The following is a 17,981-nucleotide window of genomic DNA, read 5'->3' on the forward strand; positions in this document are numbered from 1 at the left end:
AGCTTGGGGTAAAACACAGTGCTTGATACTTCAGAACTAACTGAAGTCTTTCTTTAAACTTAAATTAAATGTGAGTAGTCCCAATATTACACTTATTTTTGAAGGTAAATTCACATAATGCAATATCCATTAAACAAACCAACTAACCCAAATCAACCCACAACATGCAGAACAAATCTGAACACTTGATTTCCCAAACACGAACAACAAAAAGCCATTTACAGTCACCTGCAGGGAATACCTTCCTAAAATACTGAGGGAGAGAGATTTTCCCTCCAAATGAACTTCTTTCAATAGAAGTAGTACAGAATGCTCCACAAAACTTCTATTTTTCTTTAATACTATTCTGAGTAATTTCAGTTTGGGATGAAAACATCTCTGCTAACCTGTTCTGGTTAAAATGTATTTAATTTTGTTATGAGTACACATATCTATGTCTGTCTCCTTCTCTAAATTACGCATGTTTTCTTTAAGCAGAGGGCAGGACTTAAGTCACACAACCACTTCCAAACCCTCTCTCAAAAGCTGTAGCTGTTGTTGCATTAGAAGAACCCAGTGGGTTGCATGTTCTAAACCATTCTTGTATTCACCGTCCTACAATTAAGATGAAGATTTGGTATTTCAAGGTATTTTTTTCAGGTAGGATGTGTGAATGACACAGATGTTCTATCACTGGTTTTCCTCTCTTGTTTCCTCAATAGGATGGATTTTAGTCTGTACATTTCCCAGAGAAAAACTGCATTTTTGATACTCTGCCATTAAAGACATACAAACCAGTGCACAAATAACAGGTAGATGCAAAGTGGTGCTTTCCCCAAGTCATAAAGGAACATAACCTACTAGAGGACAAATTAAGGGAGGGGGGAAAGGGAGGGTGAAAGACAAAGAAAAAAACCTGGGAAGTTGTTTTAAAAAAAGAATTGTCTCAATCAGCTGAGCAGCTACAAGATCAACAGAGCTAGACAGGAACAAACTACCTACAGCTGCCTTTATCACTTCAGACTTTTCTTCTTCTTCATGAAACATACTGCACTGCTCCACCAGTTAGGAGTTCCTTTGCTTTTAAACTCATCAGTATTAAAGAGTCATAGCCTGTGTCTGGACCTGGCACAGTACCTCTTGTTTTGGTCCTCAAGCCCTTGCCCAAATAAAACAAATGCCGTTAATAACAGTAATCTTAAGTAACTGCATGTAAGAAGTCCTCTCATTTTTATATATTTCCAGTGTTTGAGCAAAAGTCCAACAAGGAGGATTAAAATCTATTATTTGCTAGCACAGTACTTCAACATTTGGGACACAGCAGTTTCCAGTTCTCTTTTCAACTGTAAAAACAACAGCACTCACTAAGAACACATTTCATGGACGCCTGTAGACATTAGCAAGCCTCTTGCCACATTCAACATGCCGTTTTGCAGCAATCACGAAGTCCTTTTTTTCAGCCTTTATTTCATCTCCTCCTGTGTTTCTTTCACTTGCAATAGTCTAATACTGGATATGTGACCTAAATCCCTCTAAAGTTCAGGATTAAATGTGTCTGTCAAGTTGAACATGAATCAGCCACACGCTCTTGCAGCAATGGAAGCAAGCCATGTACTAGGTGGCATCAGCACAAATGCAGCCGGTGGGCAGAGGGAAGTGGTTATAACCCTCTATTTAGTACTTGTGAGACAGCAGCTGGAGTATGAAATTTTGGGCTCCACACTACAAGACACACTAGAGGGGGTCCAGAGAAAGGTCATTATAATGGTTTAGGGAGCTAGAGAAAATGATGTATGAGTAATGGCTGAAGGAGATGGGCTTGTTTAGTCTCAAGAAATAAAAGCAAGGAGGGGAGATACTTACTGTCTTCAAGGACATGATGAGTGATTACAGACAAGACTAAATCTGACTTCTTGGAGGTGCACAGTGAGAGGACAAGAAGCAATGCCCACACACTGCAACAAGTGAAAAATCAAACAGTACATAAAGGAGAACATTTTCTCCACAAGAGAGATTAAGACTGGTGCAGAGTACCCAGACAGGCAGTGGAATTGCCATCCTTGGACATATTAAAAATTCAGCTGAACAAGATCCAACATATTTAGTCTAACTCTTAAGCTGTCCTTGGTTTGAACAGGGGGCTGGACTAGATGACCTCCAGAGATCCCTTTCAACCCAACATTATTCTACATTTCACTGGTATTTGTTGATACCACTCATTCTGCGCTAAGCTGCTGGCAGTCATTAAAAAGGGGTAAATTTTCTACCAAGCCTTTTCAGTCAACTTCTTTTGAAGAATTCTTTCTCTGGGATGCACTTGATAAGAAAGGATGCATATGTGTGATCTCAAAATGAGCCTTCTGCCACTGCCTTATCTTCTTATTTACTACCAAGCTTCTGCTACAGTGTTACCTCCACAGTAACAGCCATTTCCAGGTCCAATAAGCACTCCATTCACTGTTCAACCTGCCAAGAGGATAAGTACTTGCTCCTCATAAATCATTTTTCTTTCAACTACAGGAACCTATATGTGCTAGACTGAAAAAGAAGGGATGGAGGATAACTTGCAAAATATGCACATGGACAGCACACCTTCAGTTATTCTAAAGTATGTTTGTTTTCTCTTTTGAGCAATTGTTTTGTGCTCTCAAGGATGCTACTCTCTTTAGGCCAGTGAGGCTGAAAAAATGAACTAGCATACCACTTCCCTGAATTCAACATCCAACTTGAAAGAAGCACAATGATTAGTGCAAAGCTGGCTTTTTAGCCGGTGATGCTTCTAAGCAACACTACACACAAATGCAGTGTCACTTAGAGATGAAAAACAAACTTCTGCTCCTGAACATCTCTCCCTCTCAGCTATTTTGTCACATCTTCTGAAAAACAGAGAACTTTGTTGGCAGGAACATCAGTATCCTTCACCCTTTCTGTTACATCTAAGGAGCTAGAGATGAACTGAAAAGTTTAGTTGCTTAAGAAAAAAACAGCAGAAGGCTACATAGTCTTTGCACAATCTGGAGTTTGGAGCAACATCTCTGTCCTAGGCTAGCAAAATCAATGACTACCAGAAGATAGGATCTATTTAGTTAGGTGAACATTGTGAACACTCTAACCATACTCAACAGAGTCAAAACCCTGAACTTCACCCTGGTATAACACTACAAGGTGAAACAGCCATAGTATCAATTTCTTTCTACAGTTCTCAATGTGGTAATGACTATTCAGAAAGACCAGCTTCATCAAGAGTTATCAGGGAAAGCCTAACCCCACCATACTCAAAAAGCATTCCCCTGGGAACGCAAAGGCCTATACAGAAGCTCCCCAAATAGGAATGTATCCAAAACTTTCAGAAACACTTCAAACTCTTCGAAAACATTTAGCATTCTGAGAAGCAAAAAGCCTTCCTGCCCCTGGAGGTGAGTGATGTAACAAAACATCTGCTATATTGACCATCAGTGAGATTGGGAACATTTGCTTCAAGTCAAGACTACATTTTTAGTTGCACTACAGGGAGAAATCAAGAATTCAGTATTACAACAAGCTGGAAAAAACAATTCTGCTTGGCTAGATAGTCCCACGCTGCAGGACTTCTGTTACTTTTGATCAGACAAAAAGCAGATTAATTTAACTCAGGAACCGCCTGCTCAGGATCCAGGCTGTGTTGTGGAAGGAGTTCAGGTCTGAGACAAGCAGCATCTTTCCTTCTCCTTGGAAAAATGCCCTGAGAACACCAGTGAGCCTTAGAGTAGCACTGTGAGACTCCTGGGGCTAAGCCAGGCCACATTCAGTGAAGCTGGTACAGGCAGCCTCCCGCTTCATGAGAATGCCTGGAGGGAGACTGCCTCACTGATTCCACAGCTTGCTCTTCAGATGGGTTTGGAGACCAGGTAAACAGGCAACAGAGGAACGTGCATAAACAGCCCAAGAACCAGTCTATGATATGATCTCCTTTCTGCATGATGGGGGCAACAGCGTCTCCCAAGCCCAGCTGTTATTCAGGTACCCATTACTTACCCAGAGACGTGCTGCAGAAGGGATTCAAATACCCTGCAGACCACTTTGAGCCCTGCAATTCTCATCTGCCTCCTTTGTAAAGGCTTCAAACCCATACTGACATTGTTTCACTACTTGTATCTATCACAGAGTTGTTCTAATGGTTGGCCAGGGTGGATTTTAGATATCTGAGATCAGGCTTGATTTATCTGGAAATATTATGTATGTACTTCTTTATTACAGTTTTGTTTCTTAGTGAGTAGCTTTTATCCCTAAAGTTTATTCTAGGAATTGATGATATTGAATCTTGAATATTTTTACATCAATCTTGTCAGGCATAAATAGAATGTTAAACACTGTTACAGTCCAATGCAATTTTTTTATTTAAAAAAAAAAAAAAAGGCACATTTTATATTCTTTAGATAAGGCATTCATCTACATTTTCCTGTCCATTTTAAGGTCCTTTTCTAACTCAAAATGTTATTTCATATCTCCAGGCTAAAATTTCAGGATCTTCCTATTTCTACCCAAACAAATTTTAGAGTTCAATTCAACCCATGCAAGCCAGCCCATCTGAAAAAGTTACCGTACTCCTCTTTACTTCACAAAGGCTGAGGCTTTGCTAATTTTGTAGTGGGATTGATTTTTAGAACTGTATTTGTACAGTTCCAATGGAAAGAAACCAAAAGGCTTTTCTTCTGCTAACAAGGGCTCGTGTAACAGCACACTGCACTTTGAATTCCTTTATTGTGTCTTTTTACTGGCATGGAGACTGATGAAAGTTTAAACACTAGTATAGTAACAGAAACAGTCTCAATCAAGGTTTACTGTGCTCTTTTCAAACAGAAGAGCAAGGGTGTTTCTAAAGCCACAAAAGAACATTTGTAGCAAAGTTTTTACCACTGCCAAATACTATGCTAATAGCAAAGCTTTCAACAAGAGATTCATGGGCTGCCATGTTCAGAAGATGATTAAGATATGCATCAGACCTATGAAGAACGGAACAGGAAGTAGAGGAATGGAAAAAACAGCAACCTTTCTGCTATAGTGGAAATCAGGCTACTGCCTCAGAGCAGAACTACTTTCAGTCATTTACTTTAAGAGCTGAGCAGAAGTAAATCCTTTCCAGTATTTACAATCTCACTTGCATTTAGCACAATGCTATAAATCTCACCCAAAAGCTATTCTGACAATCTTCTAAACGGTCTTTTAAAAATAATTTCAAAAGGAGACTTAATTCTTTAAATAAAATAATTTTCTTTAAAAGCTAGGACTTTTATTATGTCAAAATAATTTACACCTATACAATGGGATATCTGACCAGAACTTGGCAAACATTTATCTTCCCCGCATATTTATCAGCATTTACTTGGGTATCCAAAACACAAATGAAACAGCCTCAGAGGCAAAACAGAGCATACGTAGTTCCTAAAAAGTGTTGTTTGTTGTTTTCTGGGTTTTTTTCAAGCATGTGCATGTGTATATATAGAGATATGGAGTACTTTAATGCCTCTATTTAAATGAACATCTAGCAAAAGACAGCTCCATCTGTTGACATGCAAACACATAATGTTTTGGGAAATGTATCTAGCTGAAAGGTTTAAGGCAAACCTTAGATGTAACTACTAAGTAACATGGGTTTTGTGCATTCATTTCATCCGGTAAAGAAGAGGTCTCAATGTCAGCACGCCCCCAGTAAGCAATATCAAACAAATACTCCCCAAAAGTAAATACTGGCAGCATTACTAAACTCCACAGGAAATTACACCTTCAAAACCCATATTATTTATTTATGGATGGAACAGATTAAACTGAATGTAGCATACATAAAGCCTTTATGCTGGCTGGAATTCTGTACAGTGCTTCTCTGCAGAAAATCAGATATGCTACATTGCTACACAGCTCAAGTTTTGCTCTGTAAGGAAAGGGCAAAGTACCTTCACAGTTTTTTCTTCTAGTTGGTTTTATGGGCCATCACTTGGCACTTTGTCTCCCTCTGTGATGCAGTTTCCTAAGACTTGCAATTCTTCTTTAAAAAAGAAACAGGATTTTAAACTGCTTGCAATGAACATTTCTGGACAGCTTACTAGCTTGTGTCACTTGCTGAAGTTTGTAACAACGTAGTTCTTTCACTCAGTGAAACAATAGATAAAATATGCACTTTCCTTGCACATAAATGGAAGAAGAAAAAAAAAAGCAAATCTTCCTTGAATATGGTATGAGACCACTTAATGGCCCACTTGAAAACTTGAGTATGAGACAGACGCAGAAGAAGGAGAGAATCCTGCTCTATTTACAAATGTCATGGAGATGGTCTTAAATTTGAAACTGGGCTTGCTCCAAGAGTCCATCCACCAAAACTTTCAACGAAATGTTGCCAGCTCATCTTCAGCCACCTTCTTTCTACAGTGATCCCTTCTGAAACAGTCAATAGGACTTCCAGACATCCCCACTACCACTTTGTTGGGATTCTAGAGGGCTTTCTGTGAGAGAATGGCCATGTGAGCAATCCTGTATGAGAACAAGACTGATAAGAGCCTCAGCCGAGCAAGAATGCGATAAGGATGTGACCCTGAATGAGGGGGGAGAAACTCGACGAGACAAACAACCCCCGGAAGGGGTTGGGACGGAAGAGGAAGTTCCACAAGGCAGGAAGCCTGCCAAGGCTGATGTGGCACTTTTTATCCAATCATAAGAAGGTTTAAAGCGCGGGCTAAGTTAACTGTCCAATCTTGAGGATTTGTACTGCATGTTACTCACGTGTGCAGGAGAACATTATAAAAGGGCTTTCTTAGTTGTAATAAACGGGCATTGCTTGATCACATTGGTCGTGTGCGTGCTCAGCTCTCCCGCACCACTTTCCTTGATACAACTAATAAAATGAATATGCAGATCAAGAACACCTAAAAGCAGTGCTCCAATCTACTCATCTCAAAAAACGTGGCCAAAATTGTTTTATTTCCCTTTCTTCTTCCTCAGAACTCCTCTCCTCTCTCCACTCCTAATGATTTCAGTGGGAAAAGATGGGAGTTCCCAGTGGCCTGCAGACATACAGGGGTGCTGGGGAGAAGACATGTGTCTCCTTCTACAGTTCTCCTACTCTTCTTCCCTCTCAGGAGAAGGATGACACATGCAGAAGATATCAGAAAGTGAAAGCTTGAGCTGTGTGTCATGCACAGCCAGGCAGAGAAAGAGGAAATTCTGGTGTCAGGCATATTGCTTGCCGGTAAAATGTGGGCAAGCACACACACCTCAGAGTAATGAGCAGCCTTTCAAAGCTCAGAAAACAACAGAATTTATTTTCCTTGAACCAAAAATATGGGAACAGGATGGGATCGAGTTTCTCATTGCTGCACGGGGCCCCCGTGCTGCCAGTGTCACACATGATGCAGTCTTTCAGGCAGGTGGCCACTGCAGGAGGGTTCAGCTACACCAAATGGAATTCAAAGTTTTGCTTTCAAATGTAATTCACTCCTTATTTCCAGAGGAAAAAAAGCAAAAAAGTAGTAGTAAGGAAAATACTCTTACCACCTGACACAGCTGGTCTTAGTAAAGAGAGTAAGAGGCAACTTTCATGCTAGAAAAACTCTCTGACATTTAATATTAGGGTCATAAAAAACTCAGAAAATACCTTAAGTGTTGGGAAAACCAGTGTGCAATCCACCAAGATCTTCCAGTACAGGCAGAACCTGAAGTAAAGTCATAAAAACTCAAGTCTAAGCACAGAGCATAGTGAAAGCATCTTCATTCTCTCCAGCCACTGTTGCCTCACATCACAGCCACAGTGGAAGGAGCCTTTTGACTACACAGAGCAATCAGGACCAGAACATACCACTAGAATTTTTCCTTCTCAGCAAAAGCAGCAATTGATAAACAACACAATTTCCAGCTTCCCTGCAGAGAGCTAAGATGTTCTGTAGCACGATAAATGAGGAACGAATGTTGTAAAGATGCAGATGTGTTCTAAAAAGTCATTAATAAGTATGTGTCATTGGCCAATGTGACATCTCGATGTGAATTTCAGTTTTTCTGCATTTATGGCTCTCCTTTCCTTGTTTCTCTTTTTATCCCTGTTTATTATTTACAAGACTGCCTCGAATTTTGTTTCGCCCTTTGAAATTCAACTACAGAGTTAAAGACTGATTATGATTCTAGTGCAATATAAATATACAATGTACAAAATAAATAACAAGGTTCCATAAACTTTAGTAAATTACAGCTATACTTCAACAAAAAAAAAGTCTCAAGAACTACAGTGTCAGAAATTTGTTTCACCATCAACTCTTAAGTGTTTCTACATCACGCTATACTGGGCCCAGGTATGTCAGACGTTTAGGCTGCCATCAGTAGTGTCAGCTAACATGATTAAGAACTGGGTTATTGCAACCTTCACTGGATATTATGGGAAGAGGACACAGAGGAAAAGGTGGCTGATCTAATCATTCACACAAAGCAGCAAAGGTGGTAGATGGATCATTATCTCTCAAAGACAGGACATAATTACTTTTAAAACAAACCTGAATTTCAACATTAATAATCTTTTTTAAGGCATATTTAATAGAAAAACAGTGGGGGCTTCTTAACGTTATTATGGTGAATATTCAGACACATATTATCAGTGAAAGCTTAAACAAGATATTATTTACTGTGCCTTATCTCATTCAGACAGATTTTTAATAGCCCTCTCACAGCTGCTCCTTTTCCATTTCTATAAAACAGCTTAGAGCATTACTGTTGCAGAGATCTAATATTTCTGATTAATAAGCTACTCAATGCATGGTCTAGGTATTTGTAAAGACCATACAATATATGAAATGTTATAGTTGTTAACAGTTCATGAGTTGGCTGTACATCTAATTCTTCTACAGTATCTTGGCAGTTTACTCTGGAGTCCCAGATAAAAGCCTATTACTCTTATTTCATGAAGACCTTTCTCTCTTGATGAAAAGTTCAGCATAAAATAGCCTTAGAGTACATAAAATGCAAGAAATTATTGCGGTATAGAGCCATACCAGTTTTTATAAGCCTAACATGATATCAATTCCTGCATTTCACTGAGTATGGTATACAGCGAGTACGAGGGTCTAAAAAAGCTATTGGAAGTCATTATGTTATAATCTGTATCTCTAATATCTTGAAGAATTCAGGTTTAAAGAATGCCCAGATGGGGTTTTCAGCTTAAACGCTCTTGAGCCAGGCAGCCTTACTCCACATAAACCTCACTATTTATGTAATATAATCACTACCTGTATAATGTAATCATATGCAAGATCTGCACAGCTTCCATCAGATCAGGTGCTATTTACAATGCCCTCTTTCAGGACACAAATCCTGCTGACTTTTTAAGAATACCCAAATTCTCATGCTTTGCAGAATAAAGACATGCAGCACTGCTAACCATTTGCATGCCTTTAAAACCCACCTTCATAAAACTCCATTGCTTCACCATTGCTCTCAATCTTAAGGCGGTAGTATTTAAAAGAAAACACTTGCCACTCACATCTATACCAGAAAGATCCTATGGTAGCCACAATGCTCACCTGAAACCTGTTGACGAGGATGGGGATGAACCAAGGATGGGTTCCCTGAGGTTTAAGTTGAAGAAGAGGAGCTGACATCTTGCACATTACCACTATGTAAGGAAGGGTATGTCACACTACTCACCCATGCTCATCTTAATAGGTAAATTTTCTCTGCTTGCAGCCTCCACAAGGTGTCTCCTAGCCTCCATCACAGCTTCCTTTTGCTTGAGGTTCATGAAGGACTCCCAGAGAGCTTTGGCAGCTGGATCACTATAAGAAAATGACAGGATTACACTAAACATTGCTTGAATAATGGAATAAGCTTAAGACAGCATTTATATTTTAAGATGAGTGCTTCTACTTAATAACGCCTCTGAGGTGGGCAGGATACAAGCAAAAATAGCAATATAAAAGTTTGATTTTTCTTAGCAGAACAGTTGCTCAGTTTTAAAGAAAAAAATCTGCAACTTTTTGCTACCAATTGTAAATCGTTAGAATTCATATAAAACAAATAAGCATGTCAGCCTCAAAGTAACCACTACTGTTCAAGCATGGGAATATCAGAAACAGTACAAACTTCCTTAGTTACCAAAAAGCTATGGAAAGGATGGGCTCTAACTTCCCCACGACAGTTTAAATCTAAAGCCAATACTTCCAGCACTGAAGGCTGCTGGTACGATTTAATGAACTATTGTAATTCTGGGTTTCACGGATTCTCCTTACATGAAAGAAATAATCCCTAGCAGAATGTAACAGTCCTTTATGGTCTCTGTGTTTACAAATTTCCTTTTGTTACTGTTGCTAAAATTAAATTAGGAATTTGTGTGGCTCATCTGCACTCAGTTCCCTGTCAGTCTTCCCTCTCCTTTGGGACACTGCATTTGTTGCTGTTGTGAATGAATTCAGTGTTTGCTCAGTAAGGGGGGTGGGGGGAAGAAGGGAGGAAAAACCCTTGCCTGGGGCTAAAACCACACATTGGGATTAACTGTGTTGGAATTTTCCTTTTCTTTCTTAAAAAAAAAAAAAAAAAAAAAAATACCTTCCCTCTGGTTTTCCCTCAGGAGACATTTAAACTCCTAAATACGTTTTGATGTCATTTACAACATGCTTATAAACATGCTAAAACAAGCTTTGTTTCACAGAAAATAAAAAAACTGAACAATTCATTTGATACCCATTACAGAGCAGCTGCGCTTATACTCTGCTGCAACAGCAGGGCTGTATTTAGCAAGGCTGTACTATCTCCTAAACCAGGTAAGAGAATCACCAAGCCCCACTCCTGTCATCCCAGGAACCCACGTCCTCTGTCAAAGTCTAAGTGGGTGGAAGGACCATGTGAAGAAAGTTGAGTTACCCTTCTGAACAAACAACAAATGAACAGGAAGAGCAAATTTCATCCTATTGCCATGCTTTAAGAAAGGAAAAATCAGATAACCTGACACAGTCTTTCCATTTCTCTTTCACACAGTGCAACTCGACTTTCCTCCAGTCACGGAAGCAGCACATCCCAGATCAGCCAGGGCAGCTGCACAGCTCCCTCTACTCCATCGCCAACTGTGATCTGAGTGCTGATGCTGCACGCTGTTCATGGGCAGCAGCTCCAAGAGGACTCCTCACAAGAAAACGCACAACTATTTATAACATATGATAGAGCAAGAAATAAGAAAGATTTCCAAAGCAGCTAGATGCTTCAACACAGTCTCCCTTAGGTAATGGATCCTTGGATATGCTATTTTTGCAAACTATCTACTCTATTATGAATTTAGTTCTATCCACACAACATCACTTTTAAATGCAGCCTATTGATTCTGTTCACATCACATTCACAGGGTATGTCTCACTGTCATCTACAATTTTGCCTGAGGAATGGATTGCAAAAGGCCACCACTTTGCCCACCACTAATCCCCTCCCAAACAAGCAGTTCCAAATACAAACCTATAGAAATCAGGAATCAGGCCTAAAATCGCAGGAAAAAGACATTTTTTCCTATTATTTCCTATTTTTCCTATTATTTCATTTAAAAAGACATTTTTTCCTATTTGGAAGAAAAGTCAAGCTTCTGTTTTCTAAGATTTTAATCTGTTCTCATTTTCCCAATTCTCTTCATCACCTTAAATATAAGCAGAGTGTCTCACATCAACACAGACACCAGGAGCTAAGACTTTAAAAGAGAGGAAAACGAACAACAAAAGGAAGCTAAAATAAGTGTCTCCCAAATTTTGCACAGGTTTTTGTAGTCTCATCTTTCTCACTTCTATACTTCATAAAGATATTTAGCAAATAGTAGAATGTGGAAAATTAATCCCAAAAACTTCTATAGAATTCAGTAAAAGTCAGAATGTGCATGATAGAGTTGCACCATTTTTCTACCTGTTGTCCTTGGTTACTGCTCTCCCCCTTCCACACTATGTGTTGATCAGTCCTGTCAATTTAGACTGCAAGGTCTTTGAAAGCAACATATACTACACTTGCATAATTGCTACAAGCCCCTGCTTCAACTGGTACTTCTACTTGCTCCTAGTTTAAACAATAAAACCCCTCAAAAATATCAGACTAATTATTTATAAATATTATTTATAAATTTAAATATAAAAGTCTTTAAATATCTAGTATACCATATATAAATATAGAACAATATTTATATAAATAGTAATGGGAAAAAAAGTAAGAACGAGTCATACTAATGCACTAAAAAAAAATGGGGGGGCGGGGTGTGTTTGCTTTTTGCTTTGTAAACTCTTTCTTTCTCCTTTAGCTACAGTAGGTTTTCTTTAATCTCAAGGACCTAAGTTTGCATGATCCCTGAGGGTTGCTTTAGCACACTAAAAATAGCAAAAAGCAAAACAACTGTGGTACAGCCCAAAAGCAGATGTGGGTCAACCACACTCCTGTATGCTTGGATCACTGTGTAATCCACTGAGTTTCTGTAGACATTTTTCTTCCCACTGCTCTGCTGAATACCTAGTGCTGAATACCTATATGATACCTAGAGTATCATATATAGAATATATAAACAGGATGAGATCAATATATCTTTATAGCTCTCATACATAGCCAACTGACTAGGTCAATCCACAGAAAGCAACAGTTCCCGTGTTTAGTAATTTTTTTTTTTTTAAATTCAATAGGGAAAAAGAGCAGCAAAAATACTTGTATGTTTTCTGCTGAAAACACATTTCCTGCTCCCCCTCTATTACACCTTCAGACAAGGGCTTTTGCTTTGAACAACTGCCCATCTTCTAACTTCATCAATGACAAGACAGGAATGGCTGCTGGGAATGAGTCAGTAGGACACAGTACAGGGCTCTGGTGTTGCCTCTTGCCTGATCAGAGAAGTTACCACAACATTTTCCTTTTAGAGATTTCTAACACTCGGAAACAAAATTATCTTATCTTCCCCTTTTGGTGAGACATTTGTCTGCAACTGCCTTCCAGCTCTTGTCATGGTGCCCTTCCCCTCCTCTTTTTCCCATCTGCAGTTCCTCTGCTTTGGTCCATACGCCCTAATCTGATGACACCGGTGCTGTAATCACTGATTTGTATGGGATCCAGTACTACAATCCAAATTTCTCCTTTCTCTTGCATTCCTTGACTTCCCAAGGATTATTTATTGATTTTAAATGTTATGTAGTAAACCACTGCACTCTGAAAGTAGTTTTGTGAAAAGAAGATCTAAAGATTAGATCTAAATCTCTTAGATTTAAAAAAATCTAAGTAGATTTTTTTAAAAAAATATTTTATCCATTACAAAACCTTTAAAGATATTGTCTAAATCATGTTGTTTTGCCTAAGGGAAAAAATAAAATCTTTACAGTTACACTGCAATACAGATCAGGAACTCAAAACCACCCTTCAAAATAAATGTCACAACAGTAGGTAAATATTACAGTGCATACTTCTACGCATCTCTATTAAAAATGTTTTGCAGGGCATGGCAAGCCTGACAGAGCATGGGCTTCTGCCATTAACCAGTTTCATCAACAAGCTTAAAGTTTTGCTCACAGGTTTTGATACCCAGCCCCTTCCTTTTATTATTACAGTCATAGTACCTAATCAACCAGTCATCTCAGAAAACAGAATATAATAAAAGCAAGCGTAGCAGTTATCTGGTAGACAAATTAGAAGTTTATTAAACAAAAGCATTATGTTATGTCCAGAGATAAGGCTGAAGTCTTTGAAAAGCACTGTTAGACACTGCTATGCCATTCGATAATACATAAAGCAAGGCTTTTGACAGACACCTGACAATCACTAATTTCTCCCTTCCCCACATACATAAATGTTATGGTTTTTTAATGTGCCATTTTCTGTTCCAAAACTAATTAAAATTTAACTGCATATAATTTGGACTTTAAAACAACAAAAAAGGTTATAAAGGAAGAAGGAGAAATGGACACACCTAAAAGATACAGCTTCCCTACTTCTGGTATTTGCATGCCAGTTCGCAGAGATAAATCATAAGACAAAGAGGGAAAAAGGACCAAATCATCAGACACATAGTTTATACGAATCCTAAAATGAGACATCAGCTGACAATAGTGTCAGAAAACCAGTGCTGATGAGAAGGTCAGAAAGACTAGGATGTTCTAAGCTGACCAAAGTTAGCTGTGGACGGTTCCAAGCAGCTCTGATTTGCAGCCTCCAGAGACACTCTTTCTTTAATTAAAGACAGGTGAGAAAAAAAAAATCAAGAATAGAACAAGTTAGCTGTGAAGTGGCTAACTAGATTGCTTCCCAAATTTGCAATACCCAAAGGAAGGACTGCACAATGAAATCTGCTGTTCACTGGTAGCGAGATGCCAGGGTGAAAAAGCCAAAGCCTTGAGCAGAATTAAAGGTGCATTTTGGTAAGCAGCTCTTTTGATGATGGCATGCTAGCTTCAGCAACACTCGCTGTGGGGGAACTTGTTCTCATACCCATGGCACCCTTTTCAGCTGTGGCAACATGTTCCATGTGGAAGTGTGCACTTAGTCAGAAAGAAAAAAGTTAGTAATTTTTAAACACAGCTCAAATCCCTGAACTGATCTGCCTGATCTAGACATTTGCATGTTGACAATCAAATGACTAATCTTGAATCTATTAAAATAATTGTAACTTATTCTCTTGATCTGGTCAAGTCCTGTAAGGACGATACTGCCAAGGTTGCCTGAGAGACAGAAGGTGCCCCTGTCTGTGATCATCTGTAGGCTTAGTCTCAAAACTACTCATTTCAAATGCATTTGGGGAGAACAGAGGAGGCTGGTGGCACTGGGATGTGCTATTACCAAGCTGGAAGTAGACAGGTGAAATCAAGCACTCACTAGTCAATGGAGAACAAACTCTCAGAGTATATGCAAACCTAAAAGCAAAGACAGAAACCTGGTGACACATTACCCTGGGGGAGTCCAATGCACAACACCACAACTTTAGACTTGGCTGGAATTATATGCTTCTTGCTTCACACCATTAGTATAGAAAGATACCTACTTCTCTTACTGCTTCAGGTCTTGTATATTACTGATAAATTATTAAAATATGGTCTTCCAGGTCACTAATGCAAGAGTAAAAGGTCAAGAAGCAGTAAGCCCATACTAGAAAATACATCCACTCAGTGAGTAAGTGTTCACCATTTATGATTATCTTTTCAGCTCTACCAACAGGCCATTCTTAATCCCCTTAGCATTTATAACATTAGTTTAGAAATGCATTTCTTCAGTCGGCATGTATAATTAATGAAATGAAAACAATTCAAACACTTGTCCAAGCAGCATACCATAATCACCAAAATTATCAGCCATATCTGCAGTCTCTGTCAAGCTATTGCAAATTATTTTAATATGATCTGATTTCCAGTCAAAGAGAATAAAATTTATATGTACATTATCTATTACTGGATTTTTGCCTGGACTGCTTTGCCTAACAGGACAAATTCAGGTCATCCCGTTTTCTCCTTATAAAACACCAGCATAGCAAACTACTTCTTTCAGTTACACGCAACCCTTGCCATGTCCCCAGGCTTACTGAAAAATGGGTCAAGCATCTCTTTAGCCTTTTCAAAAGCCAAATTGAAAAGTCAGTATCTACATCCAGTTTCCTTCCCACATCTCCTGTAGCCCAAATCAAGAAAGAAAAAGATGACTTTGTACATTTTTAGTTTGTTTTTTAACTGGGGTCAGGTGAAAGCACAGCCTACATCAGAAACAGCAAGTAACCAGGTGGAGGACATAACACAAGCAAGATGTTTAAGGAGGAAGAATAAACAAATGTGGTTATTTCTACACCTGGCAAAGGACACAGGATTTCAAAGAGGAACTTGCTGACAGAGGCTCTGAATAAGTGACAGAAAACAACAGTGAGTGGGCTTCAAAAATTAACCAGCTGAAATGACAACATTTCAGCCTAACAAAGGACTCATGTTTGTACTTTTACAGATAAAAAAAAAAACAGAAGGAAAACTGTGATAGTCTCAACTTAAGAGATTCTGTGGTTATTGTATCAGCAAAACTTTCACCTTACGTCTATACAGCTTTGCAGCTCAGCTGTGCCTGTATATTTTCACATGAGGAAGGGAGGAAGAAAAAAATTCAGTAAAGATTATGTTAGTTTCATTAATACCACAAAGCTGCCCAAAATGGAACAACTGCTAAAAAAATTGCGTGCTGCCAACATACCCTTTGCAATAACTCACAGTGGTTTAAAGACGATGCAACATCCACACTAAGTGCACAGCACTTAAAAAAACACCACCAGGGTGAAGATCATTACCACAAAAGATAAAGCCCTTGCTGGTAATATGTCATTCAAATACCAATAAACCTAAGAGAAGAATAAGGCTCCGATAAAATGTAATGATTTGGCTATGACACTGAAGTGACAGGCCACATATCAAAAAACATCCTTCCTCCTCCAATTCCTCTGCTGTTTCAGAAAGAGTGGAGGCTGCACCAAGGCTATGCTGGATATACTCGGAAGACCCCACCTGGATTACTGCATCCAGCTCTGGAGCCCCCAGCATAAGAAAGATGTGGAACTGCTCGAGCGGGTCCAGAGGAGGCCACAAAGATGATCAGGGGCTGGAGCACCTCCCTTATGAGGACAGGCTGAGAGAGTTGGGGTTGTTCAGCCTGGAGAAGAGAGCACTCTGGGGAGACCTTATAGCGGCCTTCCAGTACTTAAAGGGGGCTACAGGAAAGATGGGGAGACTCCTGATCAGGGAGTGTAAGGACAGGACAAGGGGTAACAGTTTTAAATTGGAAGAGGATAGGTTTAGGCTAGATATAAGGAAGAAATTCTTCACTGTGAGGGTGGTGAGACACTGGCACAGGTTTCCCAGAGAAGCTGTGGCTGCCCCCTCCCTGGCAGTGTTCAAGGCCAGGTTGGACGGGGCTTTGAGCAACCTGGGCTAGTGGAAAGCGTCCCTGCCCATGGCAGGGGGGGTGGAACTAGATGATCTTTAAGGTCCCTTCCAATCCAAACCGTTCTATGATTCCTGGACACATGCACCAGCCTGACAACTGGCAGGGACAGACAAGTCACTGACTGCACCCCATTCCACACACAGCAGCCTCCACTGGAAATAAGAAACAGCAACATGAAGAACAGCCTCTGCTTTGCACCACAGGAATGACATAGGGAAAGCCATGGGGATGGGAAGAGCTGACCTCCGCACTGCCACACTCCCCAGACACAGTCGAACTCAGAGAAAGAAGCTGCTCTTCATTTCACCCTTCTGAAAGTGACCAAATGTTTCTAATATAATTTATCAAAAATTTTCTAAGTAGGAACAGCTATCAGTATTTCCAGGACTTCAGTCTCTAGAATTGCTGTGTATTTGCGCACATCCTTATCACGTGCACCTGATGGGCTAGCCAACATGTGTTCAACTAAAGATGCAGCAATACTTTCTTCAAAAAAACCCACAAAACCCTCAAAATCTTTATTTTCAGATAAATATAAATTGCACATCCCCAGAAGGAACTAACACTTTCTATTTCTAAGAAAGTAAAATGACAACTTTTTTAAGTTTTAAAATGGCTCTTAGCAGTGGACTATAATTCTGCTATTGGACATTTTATATGGTTGGCAAATCTGCCTAGCCTAATTAAAAGCACCTCATAGACAGTAGGAACTTGAACTATTTTGAACTTAGAAAAAAACGTAAACAGAAAGCTAATGTCATCTTGGTATGTGCTTGCAGAAAACTGTAGGAGGAGCGTTGGATATTACGACCCTCACCATAGATTAGTAAAAATACCGCAACATGGCAAAATACACAAAACTTTTTAAAAAACAAGCTCTTCACAGCTATTCAACTTAGGACATTTTTCTCACATCCTTACTTATATGTGTGTTAAAATGCCCTCCATGTATTGGGTTTTGTGATTAGAACATGCAAATGGTACTAAAAAAAAAGTCCGACAGCTAACATTAAACATCATAAATGTGTTCCTGAATAATTTAACAGTTATTTCCCAGTTTCACTCCAAGCCCTCAAACCACTCTGTTG

General features: G+C 39.3%; 1 protein-coding gene across 2 annotated transcripts in view; it reads right to left on the minus strand.

Moving 5' to 3' along the window:
* SCFD2 (sec1 family domain containing 2) overlaps nucleotides 1–17,981 on the minus strand; it is a 239,305-nt gene that overhangs the window by 195,248 nt on the left and 26,076 nt on the right. For both annotated transcript variants that reach the window (XM_074903832.1, XM_074903831.1), the window contains exon 3: nucleotides 9,637–9,764. In XM_074903832.1, coding sequence (XP_074759933.1) covers nucleotides 9,637–9,764 — 128 coding nt within the window. The remainder of the gene's footprint in view (nucleotides 1–9,636; nucleotides 9,765–17,981) is intronic.

The sequence above is a fragment of the Athene noctua genome, chromosome 4, assembly GCF_965140245.1.
Source record: "Athene noctua chromosome 4, bAthNoc1.hap1.1, whole genome shotgun sequence".
In the NCBI taxonomy this organism is placed as follows: Eukaryota; Metazoa; Chordata; class Aves; order Strigiformes; family Strigidae; genus Athene; species Athene noctua.